The sequence below is a fragment of the Populus euphratica genome, unplaced genomic scaffold (genome assembly GCF_000495115.2).
Source record: "Populus euphratica unplaced genomic scaffold, PopEup_1.0 scaffold75.1, whole genome shotgun sequence".
NCBI lineage: Eukaryota > Viridiplantae > Streptophyta > Magnoliopsida > Malpighiales > Salicaceae > Populus > Populus euphratica.
Genome location: NW_011499866.1, coordinates 741325 through 767560, shown reverse-complemented (window position 1 = coordinate 767560; position 26236 = coordinate 741325). Strand labels below are relative to the sequence as shown.

The 26236-nt window shown below is 35.0% G+C and overlaps 4 protein-coding genes and 1 pseudogene across 12 annotated transcripts; 2 read left to right on the top strand and 3 right to left on the bottom strand.

The window, feature by feature from the left end:
• Positions 1-244: 244 nt before the first annotated feature.
• On the top strand, positions 245-5489 carry LOC105126157 (uncharacterized). 7 transcript variants are annotated; one of them, XM_011026931.1, is made up of 11 exons: positions 245-606; positions 1256-1395; positions 2331-2536; positions 2634-2743; positions 2857-3091; positions 3165-3356; positions 3433-3501; positions 4180-4425; positions 4505-4573; positions 4644-4707; positions 5090-5489. In XM_011026931.1, exons 2-11 carry the CDS (start codon positions 1368-1370, stop codon positions 5269-5271), a joined length of 1401 nt encoding a protein of 466 aa, XP_011025233.1. In that variant the 5' UTR covers positions 245-606; positions 1256-1367; the 3' UTR covers positions 5272-5489. The 7 variants fall into 7 exon arrangements, with proteins under 7 accessions (XP_011025233.1, XP_011025232.1, XP_011025234.1 ...); XM_011026930.1 differs by having other exon boundaries at positions 917-1395; XM_011026932.1 differs by having other exon boundaries at positions 245-993.
• LOC105126159 (uncharacterized) lies at positions 5470-7836 on the bottom strand (annotated as a pseudogene).
• Positions 7837-9504: 1668 nt separating this feature from the next.
• LOC105126156 (uncharacterized) lies at positions 9505-15659 on the bottom strand. Its single transcript, XM_011026928.1, has 3 exons — positions 15107-15659; positions 14276-15008; positions 9505-10761 (listed from the first exon to the last, which is right to left on the bottom strand). The coding sequence occupies exons 1-3, from the start codon at positions 15418-15420 to the stop codon at positions 9796-9798; spliced, it is 2013 nt and encodes a 670-aa protein (XP_011025230.1). The 5' UTR covers positions 15421-15659; the 3' UTR covers positions 9505-9795.
• Positions 15660-16312: 653 nt separating this feature from the next.
• On the top strand, positions 16313-26232 carry LOC105126153 (non-structural maintenance of chromosomes element 4 homolog A-like). Of its 3 annotated transcripts, none has more exons than XR_842360.1 (8): positions 16313-16735; positions 16820-16900; positions 17060-17312; positions 17544-17634; positions 18061-18277; positions 18385-18476; positions 18551-18864; positions 26195-26232. XR_842360.1 is itself a non-coding variant. In XM_011026924.1 (8 exons), exons 1-7 carry the CDS (start codon positions 16540-16542, stop codon positions 18800-18802), a joined length of 1182 nt encoding a protein of 393 aa, XP_011025226.1. In that variant the 5' UTR covers positions 16313-16539; the 3' UTR covers positions 18803-18847; positions 18999-19458. The 3 variants fall into 3 exon arrangements, 2 of the variants coding, with proteins under 2 accessions (XP_011025226.1, XP_011025225.1); XM_011026924.1 differs by lacking the exon at positions 26195-26232 and adding an exon at positions 18999-19458 and having other exon boundaries at positions 18551-18847; XM_011026923.1 differs by lacking the exon at positions 26195-26232 and having other exon boundaries at positions 18551-19458.
• LOC105126154 (enoyl-[acyl-carrier-protein] reductase [NADH], chloroplastic-like) lies at positions 19246-23753 on the bottom strand. The gene is made up of 13 exons (XM_011026926.1): positions 23510-23753; positions 22488-22801; positions 22062-22171; positions 21896-21951; positions 21729-21813; positions 21590-21637; positions 21130-21204; positions 20946-21057; positions 20795-20846; positions 20657-20708; positions 20509-20566; positions 19814-19912; positions 19246-19722 (listed from the first exon to the last, which is right to left on the bottom strand). Exons 2-13 carry the CDS (start codon positions 22762-22764, stop codon positions 19562-19564), a joined length of 1185 nt encoding a protein of 394 aa, XP_011025228.1. The 5' UTR covers positions 22765-22801; positions 23510-23753; the 3' UTR covers positions 19246-19561.
• Positions 26233-26236: the final 4 nt, after the last annotated feature.

Below are 26236 nucleotides of genomic sequence, written 5' to 3'. Positions count from 1 at the left end.
AACAAGGACGTTTTGAATAAAATTTTCAAAAGAAGTTAAGATTTCAAGTTAAATAAAATATATTTTGATTTAATTTATTTTTTAAACTAGAAAAAGATATAATATTTGTCCTGGAGTAAACAAAATGGAATTAAAAACCTTCATCCAAACCCAATTTTACATATATAATTATTAAAATATATAAAAAAAAAACTAAACAACTATAAAAAAAACATATACTAAATTATCAGACGCATGATAGATTGAAGATCGATACAGAAATACTCTTAAATCTTGCTAAAACTCTATTTAAAAGAAAAAAGAAAAGGACACATTCCCTCTTCTTATTCTTTCAATCAATCAAATTCCACAATATTCACGCTCCCTAAACTGTAATTTTCCCCTCCAAAACCACCCCACCAACAATTACCACTCAAAACTCACACAATTCTACGCGTTTCCCACAAAAAGCTGTCGCATTTCCTTGTTTTGAAGCTCTCAACGTTGTTTTCTGGTTCAATTTGGAGGAATTGGACAGTGAATTATTAGGGTTTTGTTGTTCGCCATAAGAGGAGCCTAAAGTTCGAGACTTATTAAAGGGTTTTTATTTTAAAACCGCAAAATTCGGTAACTTGGTCGAATTTGAGTTTTTTTAGGGTTTAGTGGAATTTCGATGCACATTAGGGATTTGGATGGTAGTGATTAGCCTATGAAAGTTTTGATCTTTTTTCTGTTTTGGTTTGGTTTTGTTAAATTTTTCTTTAATTTCTTGTTTATCAAGTTAGAGGTGGCCTTTTTTTTTGTGAAGTACCGTTTTTTTTTTTTTTGAATTTAGCTGTAGTTCCTTGTTTATGAAGTTATTTAGTTGGTGCTTGAAGCAAAAAGGTAATTAAGGAGAATGTGTGTGGAATTAAGTTTTATTTTTAATGTTTTATAGGGTTGCAGGAGCATCTGTGAATTAGGGCTTCATATGTGTGGATTTGGCTTAAATCTGTTGTTTTTTATGAAGCAGGAGTAAGCATTTATGATCTCTGAAATTGTTTATGAAGTTATTTAGATGGTGTTTGAAGCAAAAAAGTAACCAAGGAGATTGTGCGTGTAATTATTTTTTAAAATTGTTTTATATGTTTACAGGAGGTAATTATGTGAATTAGCTAATTTTGGTGAATTTGGCTTAAATGTGTTGTATTCTGAAGCAGGAGTAAGCTTTTATGATCTTTGAAGTGTGCTCCATAATTTGTTGATTTAGAAATTTATTGTTTTAATTGGTTGTCAGGTCGTTTGTAACTTGCATTTGTGAAGATTTTGTTTGGTTTGTTAAGGTGGTTGAGTTTGTTTCCTGTGGTTAGAAGGTTGAAAGCAACAGGCTTGATTTTTTAGCTGTTGAAATGGATTACAAGCTTTCCGATAGTAGTGGTGAGTTAGTTTAAAGTGTTTATTGTTATTCATAGTGTATTTTTTTTTTCTCTATAGCTCATTTCATAATTTGTAAGCCTACTGTTGATATGAGATTTGTTTGTGTTTGAGCTTCTAAAACAAGGTTTAAGGTTCAATATGGTTAGAAATGCATGAGGTTGCTCATGGTTGATGATAATCAGGTTTTTGCACTTTAAGGTTAAAAGGAAAATGTCTGGTTTTGAACTGATGTTTGAATTGAAAGTGTAAGAAATCACTAGGGATGGTTTACTCATTTGTTAGTATGTCAGTGTCTTGGGATATACAGGGAATGGACTTACTTCTGTAAGAGATGGCAGGCATATACTTGCTGAAAAACTTTTCTTGACCCAGGATGTCAAGGGTTTTTTCATGGAAACTTACTGCTCCAGGCATGGATGGGTGAGGTTGAGGTGGGTTCGAGTCTAAAACAATGCCAACAACAGAAAGGGGCAGCTGTCTGTATTTCTTGGAAGGAATCTCTGTAAACCGAACCATAAACCAGGTAGAAATAACTTGAACGAAGAGTATAAGAGGATGGTTGGTGGTATTAACATTTCCAAATAGAAGAAACAAAACCTGAGAGCTGTCTGATATTTCTTGCTAGAAGCTTTCATTTGTGCAACTGTGATGAAAGATGTGCTGTTACTTTTTACTGTAGCACATGCACTCATGCAGGCTGAATCTAGACAAATGGAATCATTCTTTTCTGGCTTTGAGTATTTCAATGTTGAAGAGCTACTTTCAGTTTCGCATGGTTACTTGATTGGATCTTTGTAAATGTTTTTCTGTTTGGTCATTGCATCTTTTAGATTTTGTTCTGTACATCGGTGTTTAGATGATAGAAATTAAAATTGTTTCATTTTTCTTTACTGTAAAGAGTTAATGCATTGTGTTTTTTATCTCTAAAATTGCAGGAACTGATGATGACCTTCCACCAACACATCGAAATAGATTCCAAAGTGGGGTGCGAACTGCTGGAAATGGAAGATCTGCAGTTGTTGGTGGTGCTTCACAGCCAAGTTTGCATAGTGACATGGAAACCCAAATCCACAATATTGAACAAGAAGCATATACTTCAGTCTTGCGAGCCTTCAAAGCCCAGTCAGATGCCATTACTTGGGTATTATCTTTGTCCATTTCATGTACATTAGATTTATGTTCTATTATTGGATGTTAAACAAATTTTAGACTCTCTTCCTCTGATTGTTCTTCTCCAGGAAAAGGAAAGCCTAATTACAGAACTCAGAAAAGAACTAAGAGTTTCAGATGAGGAGCACAGGGAGCTCCTAGCTAGGGTTAATGCTGATGATATCATCCGGAGGATAAGGTTTAGTTTTTTCATTAATTATCTGTTGAGCAGATTCTTAAATGATATAATGTCTTCCAGACAGTTTTTATAATATCTGTTGAGCTGATTCTTTAAGGATCCTGTGATTTCAGGGAATGGAGAAAGGCAAATGGGATCCCACCTACAAAGCCAAGCACCACCCAGCCTTCTCACAACACTATAGCTAGTCCTTCTGCTTCAGGATCACGCAAGAAACAGAAAACATCGCAGTCAGTTGCCTCATTGTCCGGTGCACCTTCTCCTGTATTGCATCCATCTATGCAACAATCTTCATCAGCCCTGAGACATGGCCCTCCTCCTGGATCTGGGAACAAGAAGCCCAAATCAGTAAGTTGAATAAGTGAGCAAAATGATGAGGATTTGTACTTTACTTTTTTATCCTCTACTTTTGGTTAATGAGGCTGTCTGCTGCATCCTCAACAAGTCCATGCAGCAATGTTCTACAGGTTTGTCTGGGAGGGCACAAGTTGCTAACCATGGCTCTTTAGGTGCCTTTGCAGCCAATGATTTAATTGGAAAGAAAGTTTGGACTCGATGGCCAGAGGACAACCACTTCTATGAAGCTGTTATAACTGACTACAATGCAGTTGAGGTACATTCTACACTTGATCATGTAATAATCTGCCTATCATTGGCCTTTTAACGTTTTCATTTTCCACAATTGACAGGGGAGGCATGCTTTGGTTTATGATATTAATACAGGGGATGAAACGTGGGAATGGGTCAATCTCAAAGAGGTAAGGTTTTGCTGTGTTGCTGGGAGCTGATAAGTTGATATGTTTTATTTACATTTAGTTGTCTTAATGCTGACCAGCAAATTGTTTGTGGTTCTAAAATACCGATAGAATTTATCTCCCTTTTTTTCTGGTTGTGAGAGTGTGTGAGAATCTTTGCATAATAGTTGGGGTTAAAGTGAGATTGATGCTTGGTCTTCTTAAAGATTTGAATGTTGATCCTGCTTGCATGTTCTCTTTTTGTAGTATATCCAAAGATTTCTCATCCCTACTGGTTCAACCACTGGAATATGAAAAATTGATTTGAAACGGAATTTTTCCATTGGATGTGATTTTATTCTGCAGTATTGATAAGATCAAGCTAACCTTCTTCCTTTTTTTTCCCCTTTTGTGTGTGTGTGTGTTGCGTGGTTGTGGATAATGTAAAGCTAAACAAGCCCTTCACTCCTTTGACCTCATTCTAGGCTAGTAATAGTGTCAAGCGGTCAAGTAGTGATGCATTTAATGTGACATGGAATATTACTGATAGTGCTTGGTTTTTTAACCACTGTCTTCCCTTGTGCAGTTGCCATCAATTGTCTTCTCTTGTTCCCATCACTCTTTCTCTTGGAATCTGTCGTTTACAGAGTCAAATGAATTTCTAGTTTATTGTTGCTACTTATCCATATGTGTTCATGGCAGATATCTCCTGAAGATATTAGGTGGGAGGATGAGGAAACTGGACTTTTCCATAGAGGTGGCCGGCCTGGAACGGGCCGTGGGAATAGGAAATCAATTGCACGTGGTGGTGCAGTTGCTGCTGCAGGAAGAGGTAGAGGAACCATAAAGGGTCAATCCAAAAAAGATTTCTTTTTAACCAAGAACGGCATTGCGAAGAAAGCTATGGGTGATATTGAGATACTTCACACAGATACTCTAATAAAGGAGGTAAGATGGATGTTGGAACTCGTTTCACATACATTAAATGAAAGGAACTTCGCTTCCCTAATTTAATGAATTTGAACAGGTAGAAAAAGTTTTTGGTGCTAGCCATCCTGATCCTTTGGAAATTGAGAAAGCAAAGAAAGTTCTTAGAGTAAGTACCACACACCTCGAATTGTTCTACTATCTTCAGTTGCTGCATTTATATCTTCCCTTTCATGCAGGAACAAGAACAAGCCCTGGTCAAAGCAATTTCAAGGCTTGAAGATGCATCAGATGGTGAAAGCGGTAATAACTAATTGCACATAACATGTTTCTATCGTAAGCAATAAAGATTCCCTGCTATCTGTTGTATAATCTAATTATAGTTTTGGGTGTTCATATCAGCCTGTAATAGTTTTATACTGTTATTCCTACAATTACTAGTATTTTTTTCATCAATCTAGTGGGATGCAAGTAAACATTTATTGCTTGTCTTGAATTCTCAAGCATGATCAGCTATGACTGCCTTTTCGTGTTAAGCATCGGTGAGGTTTGGATTGTTGAACAGTCAAATCATTTTGACACATGCTGCACCGGACCCATTCCTTAATTGTAGTGGATTCTTGAAAACAATCCACCATTGATGATAAAAAGAATAAAATGTTTCTTTTTCTTGGCATCAAAGCAGATGAGGGAGAACATCCGTTTCCCCATATTCAATCAAGGGACCAGAAACGGGAATGGAGAAAACAGCCGTATGATGAGATTGTTGGTGAGGGTAGAGGAATCAAAGGCTCAGGTGGCAACAAAATGGCAAGAAATGGTAGAATTGTTCCTAGTGATCATCGTGGTGAGAATTATGACATGTGACTAGTAGGCTTATTAGCAACTAGTGGCCCTGACTTGTATTATAGCTTGCTCTAATTTTATGACCAGCAAAGCGCATGACAATTCCTTGGCTAATTATATGTTGGCTAGTTGAAGCAGTAACTTTGATTCCAGTGTTTGTTTTGTTTCGTTGAATTATGAAATATTGATGTAAATTATTTTGACAGTAACATCTGAATATGTAAAAATGGCAGAAAAAATCTCTCTCGTCAATATTGCAATAGCAGTGAGGTTAGAGGCCACTCTCACTCATTAGTTGACTGTGTAATCCATCATTCAAAACCTGCAAATTAAACAAGGATAATGGGCATGCACAAGAAATACAGTTCAGGCAATCTAACCCAGCACACCTCACAAGACACCATGGCATCTTATATTCCTATAAAGATGAGGTAAATGTAAGGATTAGGTTCACCATCTGGTTATCAAATTCAGCACCTTCCATTTGGAAGTGGCTTGCTCCTTCAATTAGATGTGTTTCAACACGTCCTGCAGCAGAACTCAGCTTGTTCCGCAGCTGTTTAACACTGGTAAACCCATCCCGAGTTCCCATAACGAAAAGTTTTGGCTTTGGAGACTTAGGATTCCCTTGTGGTGTCTTCCAAAAAGGATAGAGGCGAACATGCCAAAAGGGTACCCTATACTAACATAGCCGGTGACTTCTTTAATCTCATCTACCGCAGAACCTGCAATCGGTGCGCCTGTACCAGGAGAAAACATAATCCGAAGATTGGTTCGTTTCACACAACGACGTCAGTGTAATTTCATGTTGCAATAGCAGTTAAGTGGAATTTCATGTTGCCATAGCAGTTAAATGTCAAGAACTTAGAATTATTGGAATCATAGTAAAGCAGCAGCATGAATTCATCACCATCATGCTAAACAATGACTAGAGTGCAGCAACACCCTAACAAACAATATTTCAGAGAAGATTTTGCTATAATTGACAGCGCAAGACAAGTTGTTAAGCTCTACTGGCAGGAAGATCAAAACAGAACTGCATTGAGTATATATCGGGTTGATCAAAATTCAATCAAAAGCAACAGAAAAGAAAGCAATGTTCAAAAGGATCAACTTCATCAGCAACACAGATTAGGAAGGAATTTTCGATTACCTAAAGCTTTCCCATTATATGGACACACCAATATTTCCCAACATTTCTAGATATCCAGCTCTTTCTTTTTTCCCATCACATGGAAATTACATGTGATGGTGGCCTGTGGCAGCCTAAATTATGGCAAAAAGGGTTAATCTGAACATGGAGGCGAAACGTTTAAGCCAAAAGCTTCAGTAAGAAAAACAATCTAATATTCAGAAACGTGACACCTAGAAATGTCAGTGCTTTTCTTACAAAACTGTTCATCTTTATAATATTAACTCATCCTACCAACTAAAATCCATTAAAAAAAACAGAATACAAGAACCAGAAAAGTATTTGAGATAAAGTCACAGAAAGCAGATCTTCAAATCCTAATTTATGGACAAATTGAACAAAGCATATGCTAGAACTAGACTAGTTCTATCAAGAAGCAAAATCATCACCAAAATAGAAACTGATTACCATCAATAATCTCAAACTAAGTCCTCAATCCCATCAAACTTCCAAATTAGCATATCCAACCATGCTGCAAATGACATGTAAAAATTGATTTGAAACATCTAACCTTGACACTATATGTCCAAATCAGGCATTCCTTGGACATCAAGATCAAGATGCACCTTCTCAGATATGCTGATGATAATAAACTGTTTTCTCTTTCGTTCATTTTTCTTTGTGATATGAAATTATGAATAACCCCAAATCGGTAGAATCTAACTAACAACTATCACAGATTCACATTCAGGAACCAACACTCAGTTCACAGATCCAATGACTCACCATCCCCGTGAAGACCAATCAAATAAGCATTCTAAGTAACACCCACGAAGCATAAAGCTTTCCTCACCAAAACTCACAAATCAGACACATTAAAAAAAAAAAAAAGCAAAAAACACATACCCGCAGAAGAACCCACCAACAAAATCCTATCAGAAGACAGATTCTCTCACAAACCCATTTGCAAACAGCAATGACATCCTTGATTTCAGCAAAACCAGTAAGAGAAGGCCTCCAAGTAGACTTACCGGCACCTCTCATATCAAAAGTCACGGTTTTATAACCTTTTCCAGCCAAACCAGCAGCAATTCCTTTTAAAAAAGCTTGACAACCACCGAAGATCGAAAATGGATGTACAAGAACAACCACCAACTTGTCTGTTATCTTCCCTTCTTCCATTGGCTTGAACAGCCTTGTATGAAGCTTGGCTCCATCACCTGTCTCTACTTTGGTGGACTCAACTGTACAGTTTGACATCTGAGGCACAAAGAGAGGCAATCAGAAATGGGGTGGCTTTGACGAATAAGAAAGAGCAAAAGATTGAGGTTTTTTGTAACTTGGTTGGACAAGACAAGAGTTAAGAAAGAGGAGTGATGAGATCAGGGGGTTATGACTTGTGAAATGGAAGTTGTTTGACAGGCCGTTTTTTGGGAGTGGGAGAATAAAGACAAGCTGGAATTTGAGTGAAGTGATTGCACGTGGGAAATTTTTTTTATAATTATTTTTTTTTTACCACGACAGGTCATTTTAAATCAATTGACATGAGTAGAACTTTTTGGAAAAAAAAATTATAATATTTTTTTATTCATTTTAAATCAAATAAAATGAATAAAATTGAAAATTTTTAATATAATTAATTTTTTTACAGTCATTTTAAATCAATTGACATGAATAAAAAAAATTAGGTAAATTAGTGTTTCAAAATTAAAAAATATAAAAATAAAAGAACCTATTTTCTTATATTTCTTGTTATAAAAAAGGTAAAAGCTCATTTCATTTTTTTTAAGAAAATTTTTATTTTACATCTTTGTTTTTTTCTGTTCAATTAAATATTTTTCTGTTTTTGTTATCTATACTACTATCTGAAGACAGTAATTAAACAAGTAAATTAAATTATTTTGATTGTTTTCCAGACCAATCTTAAGGATTTAACTAAGATGTCCAGAGAGTGAAATTTGCAGATTTTGAGAGACTGTCATGTGTGTTTAACAACATATTAATTGTTTTAGTTGAGAAAAAAAAAACATGAGCACACCTCAAGGTAGTAAATTTGTTTTATTAGATAATGAAGGTATTAGGATCATTTTGGCTAATCCTATGAATAAAGATACAAGTAAATCAGAATTTTGATATAAATTGGATAAATTTCATATCAAAATCCATAAAAATAATCTAAACATGAAATTATTTTTATTTAACTTAGTAAAAAAAACTGAAATGAATGAGAATATTTTATGTAAGTTGAGCTTATAATCATTAAATCCAAAATATTTTAATATAATATCAAGATGAAGCTATCAAAACTTTCAACAGGCTTAAAATGAAAGAGGTACAAATTTGAAAACATAATTCACATGAAAATTACATTACATGTACAATAAAAAAAAAAAAGAAGTTTCCATGATTGAAAACTTTTTACTAATTGGAAACAATCTAGAGGGTGAAATTGGGAGTAAGGGGTGAACTCAATTGAAGTCTTTGGTGCTTAGATAAATGAAGAAATTATCTAAATCATTGTCTCCCTCTCAACCAAAATTGTGACTTTGAACAACCTAAAAGCTTGAAATAACAAACATACTGTAGCCCCTCTTGTATTTTGTTTTTCCACCACTGCCTGTCAAAAAATAAATGCATTTTTAATATTTTTATATGGTTCATAAGCCAGTATGAAATATTTTTATTCATTTAATATTTATAAACAGTAAAATAATTAAAATACTCTTAGAAAAAAAATTATAGAATGGTGTCACATAGACATATTTAGATATTTTTCTTTTTTTATACATGATAAAATTACACTTAATTATTGTTGTTAGGGGCATTTTAGTCTCTTAATAATAATAATAATGATTGTGATGTTGATTATTAAAATAATAATAGTATTAATAGAAATGTTGATATTATTGTTATTATTATTAATAATATTAGCAATAATTGTGGTGATGATAATAAGAAAAACAATAATTTTAATAATGATAGAGTAATAGGAGTAGTGATAATAATAATAATAATAATAATAATAATAATAATAATTATTATTATTATTATTATTATTATTATAAATAACCTCCCAGGCATTTTCAAGTTTATAGAGTCTCTCTCTTCTTGAAAGCATGCCATTTAGAATTTGAAGATCATGATTCATTTGCATACTTCAAAGACAAGCCAAAAAAAAACAAAACCTATCATTCACGTTTTCCCTAGACATTCTGTGCGTATTCACTGGCTGGCTATACTACAAACATTCTATAACTTGAAAATACAATCCCACTTCCTCCCTTCTGTCTGATCTTCTCCACACAATCTCACCCCTGTTCTCTACTGACTATGCGTGCGAACGTCACTCTACACTGCCCAAACAAAAATCCAAAAATCTCTCCAAAATAATTTACATTATACACCCACCACCATCACCTCCTTGATCTCTTCTTCGCTCTTCCAGCACCCCCAACTCCGACCTCAGAATCATCGTCCTCTCTCCCTCTCTTCCCTGTCCCACCACCCGAATCCATTTGCTTTTTCGGTGGCCTTCCTCTTTTTATGTTTCGACTATCTTCTCCCAAACCTCTTCCTTTCGAACTCCTAGTTACCCTCTTTGTTATCCTATCTGCTTCCCTTCTTCTCCTCTTTTTATCCACCGTTTTACTATCTTTACTCTCATCCTCCGATGAGGAGTCTTCGGCGTCGTTCTCCGTCACTTGACCTGGAGAATTTTGCTTCATTCTTTTCAAGAAGCTTGCTGCTCCTAGCTTCTTCCTGCCTGTGCTTTCTTTCCTATCTACCGTAATCTCCAACGCGTCATGTGAACTTAGTTCATTACCGCCATATTGATGCTTTATCTCTCCGTTCTTACTGCTTGCTCTAGAGTTTCTACGCCCCGAGACTGACCTCTCTTTTGTTGTTTTCTTCTTTAAACCCTTCTCCTCGATCCTCACAATCGAGACTTCAAGCTTCTTTTCATTTGCCTTGGGTTTTTCTTCAATCTCTGCATCTTTTTTATCATCTTTTTTACCAGCACCTTCAGATATTGCTTTTATGGAACTGTGTTTGCTGCAGGCTACCATAGTGAAAGTAGATTTGTTAGGCTTTGAAAATGAAGCAGAATATTGTTCAGTTGCAGGTTTGACAGCCACAGGCTTCGGTTTCGGTTTCTGAAGCTTCTCCTTCATTTCCTTCAAAACAACAGCTCGAAGTTCATGCGCAGCAAGATTTTCTGGTGAGTTTTTTCTGAAGAAAACGATTGCATTGTTCAATAAAATCAGGAGATCCTTGAACAATTTTTTGAAGCATTTGGAGTAGACCCCTTTATCAAGCCTAGATTGAATCATTTGGAGATCCATGTGCTGCCGAATCAACTTCTTGTACCTTTCAGATTCCTGCAAAACAATATTATTATTGTTGTAAATAACATCAGATACTGATCAGAAGTACCATAACGAATAAAAAAAACTACTTTTTATTTCAAAATTCCCTCCTGAACACGCAGGGTCACTAGCAATCACTGTTGAGCCATTTGACACCAAACAAAAGATGTTGCCTATTCCAAAGAAGACATGGAATCAATTTTGCAGGAATATTGTGACTTTTATATCAGAATTATGGGAATTCAATTAATAATTCAGATTATTCTCCACTGTATTTTTAACCTTTATTTTTAATTCCTCGGCCAAAATCACATTGAGTTTGACTAATAAGCTTAGATTATAAACATAAGTTGTTTAATTCCTCGGCCACAATCAAATTGAGTTTGACTAGTAAGCTTAGAATGTAAGCATAAGTTGCCTTCGACGAGGAAAGAAAATTCGTGTGGCATGTCAAAAGTGGCAATCCACATCCCACCCGACCTAAAATAAATAAATAAATAAATAACCTTAAAATTTAAGCTAATTATGTTGAATTCAAGTTATGAATACCCAAAAAAACCCAATTATATTGGTTTGGGCATCAAAAATCTATAGCCATTCGGGCTTGGGTCAAGTTTAAATAACTATTTTGAGCTTGAGTGCGGGAATGAATAATACAAAATCCATTCCATCGATATCATTGTCATCCCTATTTCCTTCCTCCAAAAAACTAGAATACGTGACTGGGGATTGCTTTGTTTGAAAAACAAGCCCAAATGCTATACAGAGCAAAGGGCCCAAAACCCACCCTGTCCCTTTTATTACCAAGCAACTGAGAACACGTGCGATGAGGTCATGAACCAAATAGCCGTCAAAAAGTCAATATTCCTGACCGTACAAAGCTGGCTTTTATGTCCACCAACAGATCGGCAGTGGTGGTGGTGGTCATGTTCAAGCGCTCATTTATAAACAAGATTGGAACGACTAAAATTTTTTGACGTACTTTTGGACTATGGACGACCTGAAATTACCCCCTGCACTTGAGAATATTTCCCATCTCAGAATATATTTTCTAGGTACTGACCATAGCATATTCTATCCCCACAACTAGCTATTTCACCTCTTGAAAATGTTTAAGATTAAGATTACGTTCGATACAAGACTGATGGGGCTGGAAATTACTTCTGTACCATAGATGGTACAAGTTTTTGAGCGAGGTTAGGTGTCAAGGAAGATGGTTGGGGTCTTTGCAGGGTAAATCTTGCCCACAAATCCCAGAAATGGCTGTCTCAAATCAAAATATTTTTAAATTTTTCTAATTATTTTATACCTATTTTCACTAAAAATCCATCTTTGAATTTATTATCACACCAAATATACTTTTAAAAAAACGTTTTACATATATAAAGATTATTTTTCAATTATTCACTTTCATTTTCTAACCTCACACCAAGAGTCGCCTAAATCTTTACTACGGGTCGGAATGAAAAGAAGAAGAAGAGAGAATTAAGAAATAAAAAATGATAAAAGCAGGATGATTGAGAAATATCATGGCATCTATAAAGTTTGCGAAGGGAACGAGTTCCATACGTGAAAAGCTGTTTGTCCTAGCAAATAAGAAGTTGATTGGCTAGGTGGCTCCTAGCTAGTCAAAAGGCATAGAAAGACGACAACAAACAAAATTACAAAACCGAAGATAAGAGAAAAAAGGTATCAAAATATTTCAAACCATGTAATTGTTTAACGTAAAATCTTAACATTGAAGCATCCTTAATTTCTTGTCGATGGATTTAATTAGGTGGTAGACCGATTTGAAACCTCTTTTGTGGTTTCTAACTTGTAAGACTAGATCTTGATTCACACAAGTTTTGGACGACAGAGAGACCAGACGAGCAAGAAATCAGAAAATGGCATTTCAAAACTTATGATTTTCTAGAAAATTATATTATTAAAAGAAAACGGAATACATGCAGTCTATTTCCCAATATCTAGCTCCTAAATCTTGCTCTGCAGGAAAAATTCCCTATTGGCCAGAAAAAAAAAAAAAACTCCACTTCTTCTGCAAATAATACTTTAAATTATGAATTAAAACATTTGCGTGGAATCATATCCAATCCCCAGCCACGAGAATCAGTCATGTTTGAATAAAATATTTTGTTAGTCTAATACAATAAATTGGGTATTATCTAATTACCTTGATTAAAATCTAATTTGATTTAAAAAGAGTTTCTAAAAAATATTATTTAATTTTTAAAAAAAATCTTAAAATAATATCATTTAATTGACTTGGATTAATATCAATCTATAATTCAAACCTTGAATATGACCATGATACAGTTCAGTTCGGGCTTAATAAGTTAGGTATAAAGCTTAAAAAGCCGAATGGATCAGTGACGTGAGTCAACACGCAGACGTTATATTGATATTATTTTCTTTTCCGTTTATGAACAAGGCAAAGGGCGAAACATTACGAAAAAACATGGCTTTCAATTCACCTGAGCCAGCTGTTGACCGAGCCAGCTGTGTATTAAATAAAGGTGTTTTGCCTTGCGGTTACAAAATGCTTTTCAAAAACTTATTCTATCGCTGAAAAGATATTTAGAAATATAATAATGAATGTTTTTTAAAATTATTTTTATTTAAAAATATATTAAAACAATATTTTTATTTTATTTTTAAAAATATAAAAAAAATAATTTATTATTTTTCAAACTAATAATTTACTAAACACCTTAAACAGACAAGCAAGCAACAACTGCAATTATCTTTAACCGTACTTAAAAAATCATTAACGTTATTTTCAAAACTCTTACTTTAGACCCCACCTAGACCAAGATGCATTCCATCCTCACCGTCCACTCAGATCTAAATATCTAATGTACGGCACCGCAAAAATGAAATTTAGAAACAAGGATGCCCATGCATTGCAATATTAACCTCAACATCCTCCTCAAAAGTATTCTCCCCACGATTTAAATTACCAAAACACCCTCACATGAACACGGTCTGCCTCCTCTATAACACCTCAACAGTCCAGTGCCAAGCTGTAATTGCAATTTTTTTTATTAAAACGTAATTAATGTTTTACCTAATAGTGTTAACGCGAACCTTCATACCAACTAAAATAAGAAAATTAAGCTGGATTCCAATTAAATTAAACTTTTATTAACTTATATTTAATTACATTTTAATTAAATTTTCACATCGTGTGAATTAAACTCTTGAATCACATCGATAAAATTATTTATCCAGTTATTATAATTATCGTCGTGGAATAAATTGATACAAGAAATAACATAAGTAGCATGATTTTAATTTTAATTTTTTATATCATATGATCATGTAAACTCTCATTAACTTAAGTTTAATTAAATTTTCATATTGCGTCAATCAAATTCTTATATCATATGTTAGTACAAGGTATGACATAAGAAGCATGATTTTAATTTTAAATGTTATATCATATGATTATGTGTTTTTTAATTTTACTTTTTATATATTTTATATTTTAAAAAGGAGTAATTTATAAAGATTATAAGAATATTACCTGGCTTCGGAGCCGCTTTTCAAAGATTGAGCCGAGCTGATGAGAGCGAATAATCTCAAGAAGTTTAAGCCATGGTTCAGATTTGACGGCAGGCAACTTTTTCGTGGCGGGAGAAACCTCATCATCACCACCCTCTCTCTCCTCCTCTCCACTGCTACTCCCTTCTCCACTACCACGACGTCGTTTCTTCTTTTTCAGCGACAAACTCACTGAACTTTGCACGTCACTATTATTATTATTATTACTATTATTAACCTGTTTAATATCCTTCTCTTTCTCTTCCCGCTTGGACTCCCCTACTGACTCACCTAACTCGTTCGAGTCAGGACCGAGTACACCCACCCGACTCACACTCTCAATTTTCATTTCCTTTTTCGGTTTTTTATCGTCGTCATCTTCTAACTTACCGTTATATGACCATTCCCGCTCAGCTTCCGGGTCAGATCCTAACCAAGCCGGATCTGGATCATCCTTAATCGCATCCGGTTCAGGTTTTACCTCTGTATCCTCGTTTCGTTCCTTCTCCGCTTCCGCCTCGGCTTTCTGCGGCTGTTGACTCGTCGAATTGGATTCATTGAACGATCGTTCATCACCATCACCACACTCCTCACCGGTCGCTGATTTCCCGGCGACAGTCTCTGAAGAAGCCTTCGGCAGATCTGGTGGCTTCTCCTTCTCCTTCAAGCTCTTCTCTCTATCCTCTTCCAATCTCTTCACCTTCATTTCAAGCGACCTGTCAATCAACACCGAACACAAAACTCGTTAGATCTCAAAACAAAGCTGAAACCGCATCTTTCAAAGACCAAACCGGTTTTGTTTACTGTTATTTACACGATAGATACGTCGCGCTGATGGACTTCACGACGAAGCTCATCGACGCGAAGTTTACGGAGCTCGTCAACTAACAAAGAAGCGGTGTCGTTTTGTAGCTCCGTAGGGAAACCGAAACGTCGTTTGAGATCATCGAACTTGTCAATACAGTTTTGTGAAGTGAGGGAGGACAGAGTGGAGGTTCTGTTAGATACTTCCATAGCTATGGAGTCCCAACTATCTGTTCCATGCCGATTCACGGCACACGCTAGCAGTAACTCCTCTAACGTGCCCCATGGCGTTGACGGTTGCTGAAGCGGCTGTTGTTTAGCCATGAAGGAAGAGAAATGTCGACGTACAAGATGAAGAAAAACGCTTCATTTCATGGTGTTTAAGATTTATTTGAAGTTAGGGTTTTTGTGCTCTGATTGATTTGATCTGTCATATATAAACAGTCTGATTGTTAATGGACGACGACGATGAATTTTTCTTCTCTGTTTCGATTTTGCTCTTGTTTTCGCGGTTTTGGGTTTGGCTATTTTTCATGGGCTTCTTAAAAAAAAGCTTGCAATGGAATTGGATTTTGGGGTTGGTGAAATGAGAGTTTAGTCCCTGTAGATGTAATAATGTTACACTTTGGATCCTATAGGTTATCCTTGTACGGTTGTAGTTTAAACTAATGTTCTTGGCCTGATCTTGCCCGACAGTTCAATCATGCGACCCCTTAATCTAGGACTAGGCTTGGACCAGGTTTTATATTCAACCCGGTAGTGGCTGAGTAGATAAACCATGTCGATTTGAACCTAATTAAAATTAGTTTATTTAAAAAAATAAACATGTCATTTAATTTTTTTAAATAATATCATTTTATTTTCATTTAAGTTAATCTAACTTAAACCACTTAATTTTTAATTTGAGTTATGAGCTGAGTTTGATTTAATAAATATGATTTAAATAAATAATATTATTAAACTTCGTTATGCTGGGTTAGTAAAACTAATGGCTTGCTGATCCAGATCTTAAATTAATCTAAATAAGAATTAATTTTATAAGTTAACCTATAAAAATCTAGTTTTATTTTTAATTCCTTTTCAAAATAATTTAATTTTAACTTTTTAAAAAAAAAAACATTAACCCATTCAACCCAAACCCATGACCGGAAGATCAGGTTTAATGAATGGTTTTTTAAATTTCATGATGATACCCTTATGTGTTTTACCTCAAAAAAAAAAAAAAAGCAAGTATTTTTTCAAGTTTGCCAAATTTCACTAGAGCGGGAAAGGAAACCTTCATCTCGAAAATTCCTCTCACTGATAAAACACAGCTATTACTTCTGCAACTAACAAAAACACTTTCAAGAATCTTGCTCTGGGATTTATTTTTATTTTTTTTCCTTAAGACTCTTGAATCAGAATACTTGGAAGCTGTTTTTTTTTTTTTTTTTTTTTAAGATTATGAGTAGAACTGTAAAGAGAGAGGCAGGGAGTACTAGCACTGGAAACCCAGGTGACTTGAACCAAGAACCCAGGGAAGTGAAGCGCGAACGAGTTACTCGGAGCCGAGGCAAGTCAGGAGTGGAAGAACCGAATCAGCAAATGGACCGGCGAGTCCTCCGGTCCATGTATCGTACCTTACAGAATAGAATCAAGGGTATTGATTATTTCTTGGTTTCAAATTGTTCAATTATTTTATTTATTTGTAATTATTATTTATTTATTTAATTTTCGGTTGCAGATAAGAGAGATGATTCGACGAGACACGATTTGGATAGGTTTAATACTATGATTAAGGAAGTTGAAGACTTGCATAAATTTGGTAAATTTTATTTTATTTTATTTTGTTCTCTACAGAATTTATTTTTATTTTTGAAATTAATAATTAAGAGAAAATCTGATTTTGTTTAATTGTGCTTGTAATTATGCAAAGAATGTTAAGATTTATGGATTTTCGTGTGAACCGATGTTGGGAATTCAGTGCAGAAGCCAAGAGAGCAAGTTGCAGATGCAGAGGCGTTATTAGGGTTAGCTAACACATTGGTGTCTTCTGTTAAGTCACAATCAAATGAGGGTATTACACCTGCAGATTTTGTGTCCCATTTGATTGAAGAGTTTGGACAGCAAACTAGGAGTCTAGACAATGATGAGGATGCTCCGGTTTCAATCAAGTGGAAAGATCTTGGCCTTCTTGTTTCTCCTATTTTTCGGAAGTGCTCGGGGGTTAGTACGATGTGAGTGTCTTCATTTCGTACCCTCTTATACCATTATTAGTCTGAGAAACGCTAGTGAAATTCGATCACTGCTGGTGCTTAGAAATGTAGCTAACGTGGTGTCTTGATCATGCGTGTATTATATACATGTTGCACTGCATGTGCATATGAGCATTGACAGTTGCAATAATCTGAACTGTCATTAGTGATTACCTTTTGGTGCTTATGTTTTCTTGATGATGTTTTGTTCAGGTTGGGACCAATGAATACGGAGTTGAAACAAAGAAAGGCAGTGGTTCATAGAAAGCGTACAAGGCCAACTGAAAAGGCTCGGCCTGAAGAGGTGATACTCCTTTTTTTCTCAACTTTAATGTTGATTTTGATTGCAAGATTTTGATTACAAGGCCAACTGAAAAAGCTCGGCCTGGTTGGGTATTATGCTAGTTGCAGAGTGTGGGAACGGGGAAAGCAAATCCTGTTTCTATTTGCAGTGTCAATTGTGATTTATAAGTTTCTCGTATTTGAATAGATGCAAGGTGTGTGTTAAGTGTGTTCCAAAGTTCAGTGATCCATAATTAGTTGTGATATGTGGTGTCTTCCAAAGTTCAATGATCCATAACTAGTTGTGATATGTAGTGTGTTCCAAAGTTCAATGATCCTAAAAGTTTCTCGTATTTGCTAAACTGTAACTATGATGTGCACAATTGATTTTCCCATGATTTTCTTGCGAGAATGAGCACTGATACAAATTAGTGGTCCTGTGAAATAGGTTGATGATGCTGGAGGAGAAAAGAAGACAGATACTGATAAGAATATGAAAATAATCTTTGATATCTTAAAGGAGAAGAAAAGTGTTAGACTTGAAAATTTGATCTTGAACAGAAGGTCTTTTGCAGAGACTGTGGAGAATTTATTTGCACTCTCATTCTTAGTGAAAGATGGCAGGGTTAAAATTGTTGTGGATGAAAGTGGATGCCATTTTGTTTGTAAGTGTATTTCTTCAGAGTAAATTTAGATTTTATCTTCATTTGATTTGTACTTTTTATATATTTTTGCTGTTGGCCTGACTCTTTTTTGTCACTTATTTCTTCAGCACCTAGGAATGCTCCAGCTCCCAGTTCTGTTATGTCAGGGGAGGTTGCTTACAGACATTTCGTCTTCAGATTTGACTTTAGAGATTGGAAGGTAAGGAATAGGAATTTGATTTTTTGTGCCAACAGAGATGTCTAAGATCTGTTTTGGCAATAATCGATTTGCAGCTGATGAAGGGTGTGGTGCCGGAAGGCGAGGAGCTTATGCCACGTAGGGAAAGTTCTGGTGCTTCTCAGGTGGAGCCAGATGCTAACAACACTCAAGGAACACGATCTAGGACACCCATCAGGAAATTCTCTAGGAACCGTGGCCTGGTTGTCCAAGAAGATTCAGTTGTCGTGGAAGACTCTCCCGATATTGATGATGATGTAGATGCAAGAGCCACTGGCCTCATGAGGTGCAGGCGTAAGCTTGCTTGAATGAGAGGCTTTCTTAATGATAGCAAGTTATGGTAGCAGCTTCTATTTTGGGTTGCATAATGCGTGTATATATACAAGTAAACCTGGCGTATTTAGGCTACTAGGTAACAATTTGCAGTGCCGGCTGCAGTTTCAGGCCGATGCTGTCTTTTCGCTTTCCTTCTGGGAAACTGATCTTCAAGTTACAAGCAACTTCTTTAGGGTTCTATGCAAGGATGATTTGTTAAACTAGCCCACTAACCTCAGTAGTCACTATGCATATTCGTCATGAAAGACTAATCTAAGTTCTTAGGGACATTTTGTACTTTGGTGCATTACTGTAATCTTTTCAAATCAGTTACTGGTTTTTGGTAGGTTATTATTATGCCTTGCCTCTTGAATTGGTAGATAATGTTAGCTAACACAACGGTGCCACAGTCATACAGTAATACTAGCAAAGTGTCATCGAACGTCCATAAGCAACTGATTCACATGAGTCAATTGGTAGATAATGTTTGCTTGCAGCATAAGCTGAAAGGATTATTTGCATGGTGATCGCGTGGGGAAAAAAAGAGATGGGAATTGCAAACAAGAAAAGGGATCTACAGGAAATATAAGTTAAACATTGCAAACATTGTCTGCAACTATCGTTGTCCCTCTAAAAACAAATTCTCATGCAAAAATTAGGGCCGCTGGCGATGCCAATGAAGGGGTGGATAAGAATAAGGCGGCAGCACTATGTAATCGAAGTCTCACTTGGTGGATCAACCTCCCTGTAGTTTAACCTTGCTGATTGTCTTTTGGAATGTCAAGGTCTTTGAATATTGGACTGTCAACTCCGACACCCATTGTGTTGAGGCCATTGTCAACATACATAACAGTACCAGTGACTGCAGAAGCCAGAGGTGATGCTAAGAAGGCAGCAGCATTGCCCACCTCATCTGTTCGATCAGTTTTGTAAACTTAGTAATGACCATCGGTTGAAGAAAATGAAGAAATAAAATCTAGTGGTAGGGAACTACTCAAGATCACCTGCAGATAGCTCTTTTTGCAAGGGTGCATTGGCTAATGAATATTCAATCATAGTATCAATAAATCCAATTGCTTTTGCAGCACGGCTTCTTAGTGGACCTGCGGATCAAGAAAGTTGAGGCAATAGCAACAAAGGAGAAACTTGTAAAAGTACTCAAATCTGCTGATATCAAACAAATCCCGACTACAAGTGTAGTGTAATTTAGTACCAACTTATAACTGCACCAATCCAGAAATGGGACAGTGAGAGACGGTGCTAAAGCAATTGTGTTATGTATTGCAGAGACTCAACTTGCCAGTGAATAATATCTTAAGTGTTACATATAGCAGAGACTCGAAAGTTTTTAAAGCATCTAGTTATAGCTATTGTGTCCTGATAAAGAGCAGCCTATCTAGTTATAGTTATTGTGAACAAACAAAGAGCTACCTGTCTAGAGAACTGAGTTGAGAACGAGAATAAAAAATACATCAGAATTTATATTCCAATCAACTAGGGTTACTGAACAAGATGGGCCCAAATTATATTCTGTGGATATGATTACATCTTGATTAAAACTGGTTGATGGAGGTAAGGCCATGGGCAGTGGTACAACATCCTAGTGATCAAAGATAAACTAAAGGCATTGGGTTCAACAGGATTGTTAAATTCTGTTGAAAAAGATGAGAAGTTGATAGAAAATTGAGGGGTGAGTTACCAGCAGATATTGTGTTGACCCTGATCCTGTTTTTCCTTCCTGCTTCAAATGCAAGCACCTGTATAAGAATAAATTAAGTCAAGAAAATCCAAGTTGCTCTGTATATTCATACATCAAGAGCAGAGGTAGAAAGGAAACAAATACTTACACGTGTGTCACTTTCAAGTGCGGCTTTGGCAGAACTCATGCCTCCACCATATCTGCATACAAGAAAAATTCAAACTATAAGCTATGAAAACTCATAATTGTGCGACTCCAGAAGATGAAAACATCAAGATAAACATACCCTGGTATGATCCTCTCTGAAGCAATGTATGTGAGAGAAATAGATGAACCACCTGCATCAACATAAATCTGTTTAGATCATGTTTGCATGTCTAAAGAAATTAGAGATGTAACTGAAAATGCTACAAGATTATACAAGAAAGAAGCCATACCTCGATTCATAATTGGAAGGAAATGCTTGAGTAAAGAAACATATGAGTAACTGGACGCAGAAATGGCTGCAAGATATCCTTTTCTTGATGTTTCCAAAAGGGGTTTGCTGACCTATTAAGATGCTCATTGTTATGTAGAAAATATAGAAATTCATACAAGGTTCAATATGAGATTTTCTTTAACCTCTGGTCCATTGGCAAGCGAGTGCACAAGGATGTCAATGCTGCCAAAATCCTGTTTAACAGATTCAGCAACTTCCTGCAAAAAAATGACCATATAGAAGGTCACTGGATACATAAATCTGTAGTCCATTATAAAAGTTGAAAATCTCTAAGATGACAGAGAAACCACATGCTAAACATGTCGTGTGGAAATTTAAAAAGCAAGCAAGGTTGTCTGGAATTCTTTATAAGACAACGAAACATCCAAACAATCTATATTCAAGGGTAGAAAACTAAACAACAAGATATCAAAATCTTTCAGCCTGAGAATAACTAAAATCTGATCTACAAGTTTGAAATTTTTCGGTAAAGCAACACAAGGTAAACAATTTAAATCATGGAAATGCAATACAAGGTTAACTGGGGCTCTTGGAAGAATTCAACATGATAAACAAGGGAACTACAAATTTATGGGCCCATACCTGAACAGTCCATTTACTGGATCCAGCATAACGTTTATTTGTTTTCACCTGCAAGAAATAACATAAAAGCTTGTTATGTCAAAAGATGTTAGACTGATTTCATGTATTGCACATAGACTATATTCTTCTCGTCCATTACATCTTCAGGTACATCCTCAGGGTTGTCAAACACTGCATCAAGGGGGTATACTTTGGTGATATCCATCAAAGAACCATCTGGCAACCTGAAGAACCGGATAATTGTTAGTAGATTCCCTTTATAAGTCTCACATTAGAGCATAAATTAGATAACCTCTAGCATCTTACACACGAGATTCATCAAATTTCCCCCGTCTCAGGCTTGTTTCAAAAATGTTCAAAGCCTGCAAAAGAAGCTTCCATGTCACTAACAGAATACTTTTACATGGCATAGAAAATTTAAGCAAACAAGAAAAAAGATATTGTAAAGAAGAACGGTAATTGAACTACTAACAGGCACCCATGTTCCGACAAGAATTTCAGCGCCTGAAGCAGCAAGAGATTTTGCTATGGCCCAACCATACCCATTGTCATCAGCTACACCAGCAATAAATGCCCGTTTACCTAAACATTGCTTTTAGTTTAGATGATCACGGCTTTGCAGAAGTACTCAGTGTATTCAAAAGATGGCACAAAATGGCCTTTTTAGTAGCATGCAAACCTAAATATAGGCAATTCCAAGGAGAATCTCAGAAATCAACTTCAGGCTAAAAGAGGTCTGGCAAGAAGATGACTGATTAAAATAGATGTTGAATCCATCATTTATAGAGGGAAAAAAATGTTTTCTAGATTCTGCTTCCATAAATGCTAAGAGCATATGCAGGCAAAGAGTTGAGCATTCTAGCCAACAAATAGAGAAACAAGAGAAAATCAAACGTACCTCTCAAATCAATTGGCAATCCAGACACTGGCTTGCTGTCACTAGATTCAGACATTGCCTTTGTCACAGCCTTATTCAATTTAACTGAAGATGACATGAAAGTCCTTTGGAAAGGCTGGATAGACGATATATGAGAACTGCTTGCAAGCTTGGTCCATGATGCCCCTTTAGAACTGGCTCCAAGAATAGCAGCACCTGCCTTGACGACTCTGTGGGAAGAGGAAATGCAGGGCCTTGCAGTTGCCATTTGAAGGCCAGAAGCCGCAGTTGCCGCCATTCTTGATAAAAATAACTTCTTAGATGAAAATTGAGACCTGCAGAACATCCAAAGATCATTCACCATGCTTCACCACATGAAATCCATCTCTATAATATCATCTCAAAATCCTGCCAAGACTAAGCACTCCAAAGGTAGAAATCCATTTATGGATCAAGAGTCATGAACCGAAGCATATTAATTACTAATTTTCAACATTCTATGTCACGAAAATTTGGCATTTGCATGCTATGCTATCATGAAAAATCACTGTTTTCTTCATAAGAAATTATTTTTTTTAAAAAAAAAACTTGCTACTCTCCATTCTTGTGACTTCTTGTCATCTTAAAAAACTCTCACTCCTATGATGAACAAAAAAACCACCTCTATGAATCCAAGGAAAGAAGATAAAATTGAATAGCAAATCAAAATACTTGACTGGAACCAAGCTAATGGGGCCACAACATAAAGAACTGCACCAAGAAAACTAACATTATGAGCTAAACAGAAAAACTACAAGCTAAAATGTGTACTTAGTCAAGATCTAAAAAGAACATATCTTCAATTAACTTCAATCATTCACAAACACCAACCAACATGAAAACAAGCAATTCAACTTCATAATCCACCAAACCATCAACCCCAACTGGCTCAAATCTCATATTCTAATTACAAATCCAACCCAAATTAGGGAAAAACCAATAGATTAGGCATTAAAACACGCACAAACAGAGAGAAAGTAAGTGAGGGTCAGCGTGTAAGCTACCCGTGGAAAATGTAGACAGCCAATGTGAAAAATTAGCTTAGAAAAGAAATGGGTTTTCTTCTAAAAAGCTAATAAAGAAGAAAATTTTGCTTTTGGTGAGAGTTACGAAGGAAATGTAGAGCGTTTTTTAAGGAGAAGAGAAGGGTTCTTGTGGGTTTTTTCGACAAGATCGAGGCTCCTAGATTGATTGAAAGCTGACTCTCCTGTTCTGTTCTGTTAGTTTAGTTGCTGTTTCATTTCTGGTTGTTTAGCCTGGTGGCTAAAAATCAAGGTTGGTCCTCATATTTTGTTACATTTGATCAGATCAAATTCTGTACTTTGGATTAGATTAGGTTTTAATTTCAATTTAATTTGATTTTGAGACTATTTATCTGATTTCGTTACTAGTTTACCATCCAGGTGAATTCAATGTGGTAATGATGTAATTGGAAAGAGGATTTGAGATTGCATTTAATTGAAAATCGAGGGGCTGATTTGAGTTAATTTAATTTTAGAATCTGGTTTGATCAAATACATGAAGTAGAGGGATTATATGTGATATTTAGCAGTGATCTGGGCATCATAAAATGCTGTATTGATTTGGTGGGATTCTGTAATTTAATTAGAAGATGGGATACTCAGCGCGACGTTTGGCCTTGTAACATATTGATTAATGGGTGGCAATAGGCATGGTTACAAAAACGTCGACCTTTTCAATGATTTAAAATTATATTATAATAATAATAATAATAATAATAATAATAAATAAATAAATAACCATTTTTTTGCACCCATTCGAATCCAGACTAAGCTGGGATTAATAAACAAATCAACTAGTTAATTCATTGGGCCAAATCTTAGAACTAGAGTTATAGTTCCTTGTCAAGAGTTTGAAACTTATACCATGAAATAAAAGTTATTCAATTACTATAGATTATAAATCCATTTACCTAAAATTCGCAATTATTTTTTCAGTGTAATTCAAACCAATAGTATTAATCTCTTACAATAAATTTACCTGACACATGAAAAGGTTCATCGTTAAAATTAGTCATTGATCCATACATGAAACCTTAATAACTAAAATTGGCCGAGGTTTGAGAAACCTGTCCAAAAAAAAAAAAGAAGTGTTGGGATGGGCTCTTGGTTAATGAACAATTAAATGATGAGTTAAGCCCAAACCCAATAAAATAATTTTTCCAATTTGCCCAAAAGATAAAATACCCCATCTATCCATGAACCTCATATTTTTTTTTTTATTATTATTATTATTTGGCATGGGGGTAGTTCACGGTTAAGAGGAAATGAATTATAAAGCATGGCGAGCATATAGATTAATCCTAGCCTGCTCTCACAGCTTAATTTGATAACTCGATGGTTCAGAACATTGTTTATATCGAGTTTTAAAAATAAATTAGATAGAAATTTAACTAGTTAATCTGATAATTAATTTATAATTTGATCAACATCTAATCTATTTTTTATTTTTTTTTAAAAAATTATTATTTTAAATTAATCAACCTTATTCATATTAATTTACCAATCTTATAACCTGAATGCTGAGTGAAGCTACACTTCATAACTCTAAAGGTGAACACGATAAGAAGTTAAGGGTCACTTGCCAGTTTAAATAGTGCATTTTTGTCTTTTGATAACTATATCTTAATTAGGTTAATCAGTATTTGGGAACCCTAAAAATTTAAATTTTATTTTTGTTTAAAATTAATTTTTTTATATTTTTAAATAATATTAATGTGTTAATATTAAAAATATTTTTTAAAAAATAAAAAAATATTTTTTAATATTTTTTTTTATAAATATTTTGAACTGTAACTCCTAACACTCTCTGTTATCACATTAAAGAAACCGTTTAGAAGTCTACCTTACACGTTTTGAGGGTCTTATATGCCCATACCTTTTAGAGGATTACAATGATCATTTTTCTTATTTTATTGTACATAATTGTGTTTCGAAAAGGGCGAAGGAAACCTATAAACATACACGCAGTGAACTCATTGGGATGCCACATGCAATATGAACAGTGTACCGTCTATTGGTGGCCACTAGTATTGCAAAATGAATTAAATTGTGTTCTGTTTTAAAAAATAATTAATAGAATTAAAAAGAAGATGTTTTTCGGAATGAATTAATAAATATTAAATTAAACATAGTGAACACTTTCAATAATTAATTAATTAATTTTGAAACTAGAGGAATTATCTTTAATTTAGTTTGAAAAGTTAAAGGAAATAATTTATAATTCACTCTAGTATAGGATAGAACATTGTAACCAAGATTCAATTATTTCTTATGTTTATTTACTAATTACCTTATGTTATTATTATAGTTGACTCTAGTTAGGTCTAAAAAAACATGGTGAGCTAGAGTTAATTCCAAATTTATTCTAATTTAAATTTAAATCAATTTTTTTTAAATAATATTATATTAACTTGAAAATAAACAATGGGTGGACGAAGAGATTCTCAGTATCACAAATGGTGGGAGACAGCTTATATATCTAATGATAAGATGAACTGAAATGGACACTCTCCGGCCCTGAATACATGATTTGATAAATGAGGGAGATATTGCACAGTATAATATATATATGGCCCCGTCCTTATCACTTTTTCATCTTTGTTTTCTTCTCTCCCAATTCTTTCATAATGTTTTCCTCATGTGTGAGTTAATATATATATATATATATGTGTGTGTGTGTGTGTGTGTGTGTGTGTGTGTGTGTGTGTG

Excerpts from the sequence above, each read along its gene's own strand:
- LOC105126153 (XM_011026924.1), top strand. The coding sequence starts at position 16,540 with ATGAGTAGAACTGTAAAGAGAGAGGCAGGGAGTACTAGCACTGGAAAC. Across the intron at positions 16,736-16,819 it reads CTTACAGAATAGAATCAAGG|ATAAGAGAGATGATTCGACG; the intron begins GTATTGATTATT and ends TTTCGGTTGCAG. Across the intron at positions 18,477-18,550 it reads TTGACTTTAGAGATTGGAAG|CTGATGAAGGGTGTGGTGCC; the intron begins GTAAGGAATAGG and ends ATCGATTTGCAG.
- LOC105126154 (XM_011026926.1), bottom strand. The coding sequence starts at position 22,764 with ATGGCGGCAACTGCGGCTTCTGGCCTTCAAATGGCAACTGCAAGGCCC. Across the intron at positions 21,952-22,061 it reads TTGTCGGAACATGGGTGCCT|GCTTTGAACATTTTTGAAAC; the intron begins GTTAGTAGTTCA and ends CTTCTTTTGCAG. Across the intron at positions 20,847-20,945 it reads CCTTCCAATTATGAATCGAG|GTGGTTCATCTATTTCTCTC; the intron begins GTATGGCTTCTT and ends ATGTTGATGCAG.
- LOC105126157 (XM_011026931.1), top strand. The coding sequence starts at position 1,368 with ATGGATTACAAGCTTTCCGATAGTAGTG. Across the intron at positions 1,396-2,330 it reads CAAGCTTTCCGATAGTAGTG|GAACTGATGATGACCTTCCA; the intron begins GTGAGTTAGTTT and ends CTAAAATTGCAG. Across the intron at positions 3,502-4,179 it reads AATGGGTCAATCTCAAAGAG|ATATCTCCTGAAGATATTAG; the intron begins GTAAGGTTTTGC and ends TGTTCATGGCAG.
- LOC105126156 (XM_011026928.1), bottom strand. The coding sequence starts at position 15,420 with ATGGCTAAACAACAGCCGCTTCAGCAACCGTCAACGCCATGGGGCACG. Across the intron at positions 15,009-15,106 it reads CAGCGCGACGTATCTATCGT|GTCGCTTGAAATGAAGGTGA; the intron begins GTAAATAACAGT and ends GTTGATTGACAG. Across the intron at positions 10,762-14,275 it reads AAAAGCGGCTCCGAAGCCAG|GAATCTGAAAGGTACAAGAA; the intron begins GTAATATTCTTA and ends ATTGTTTTGCAG.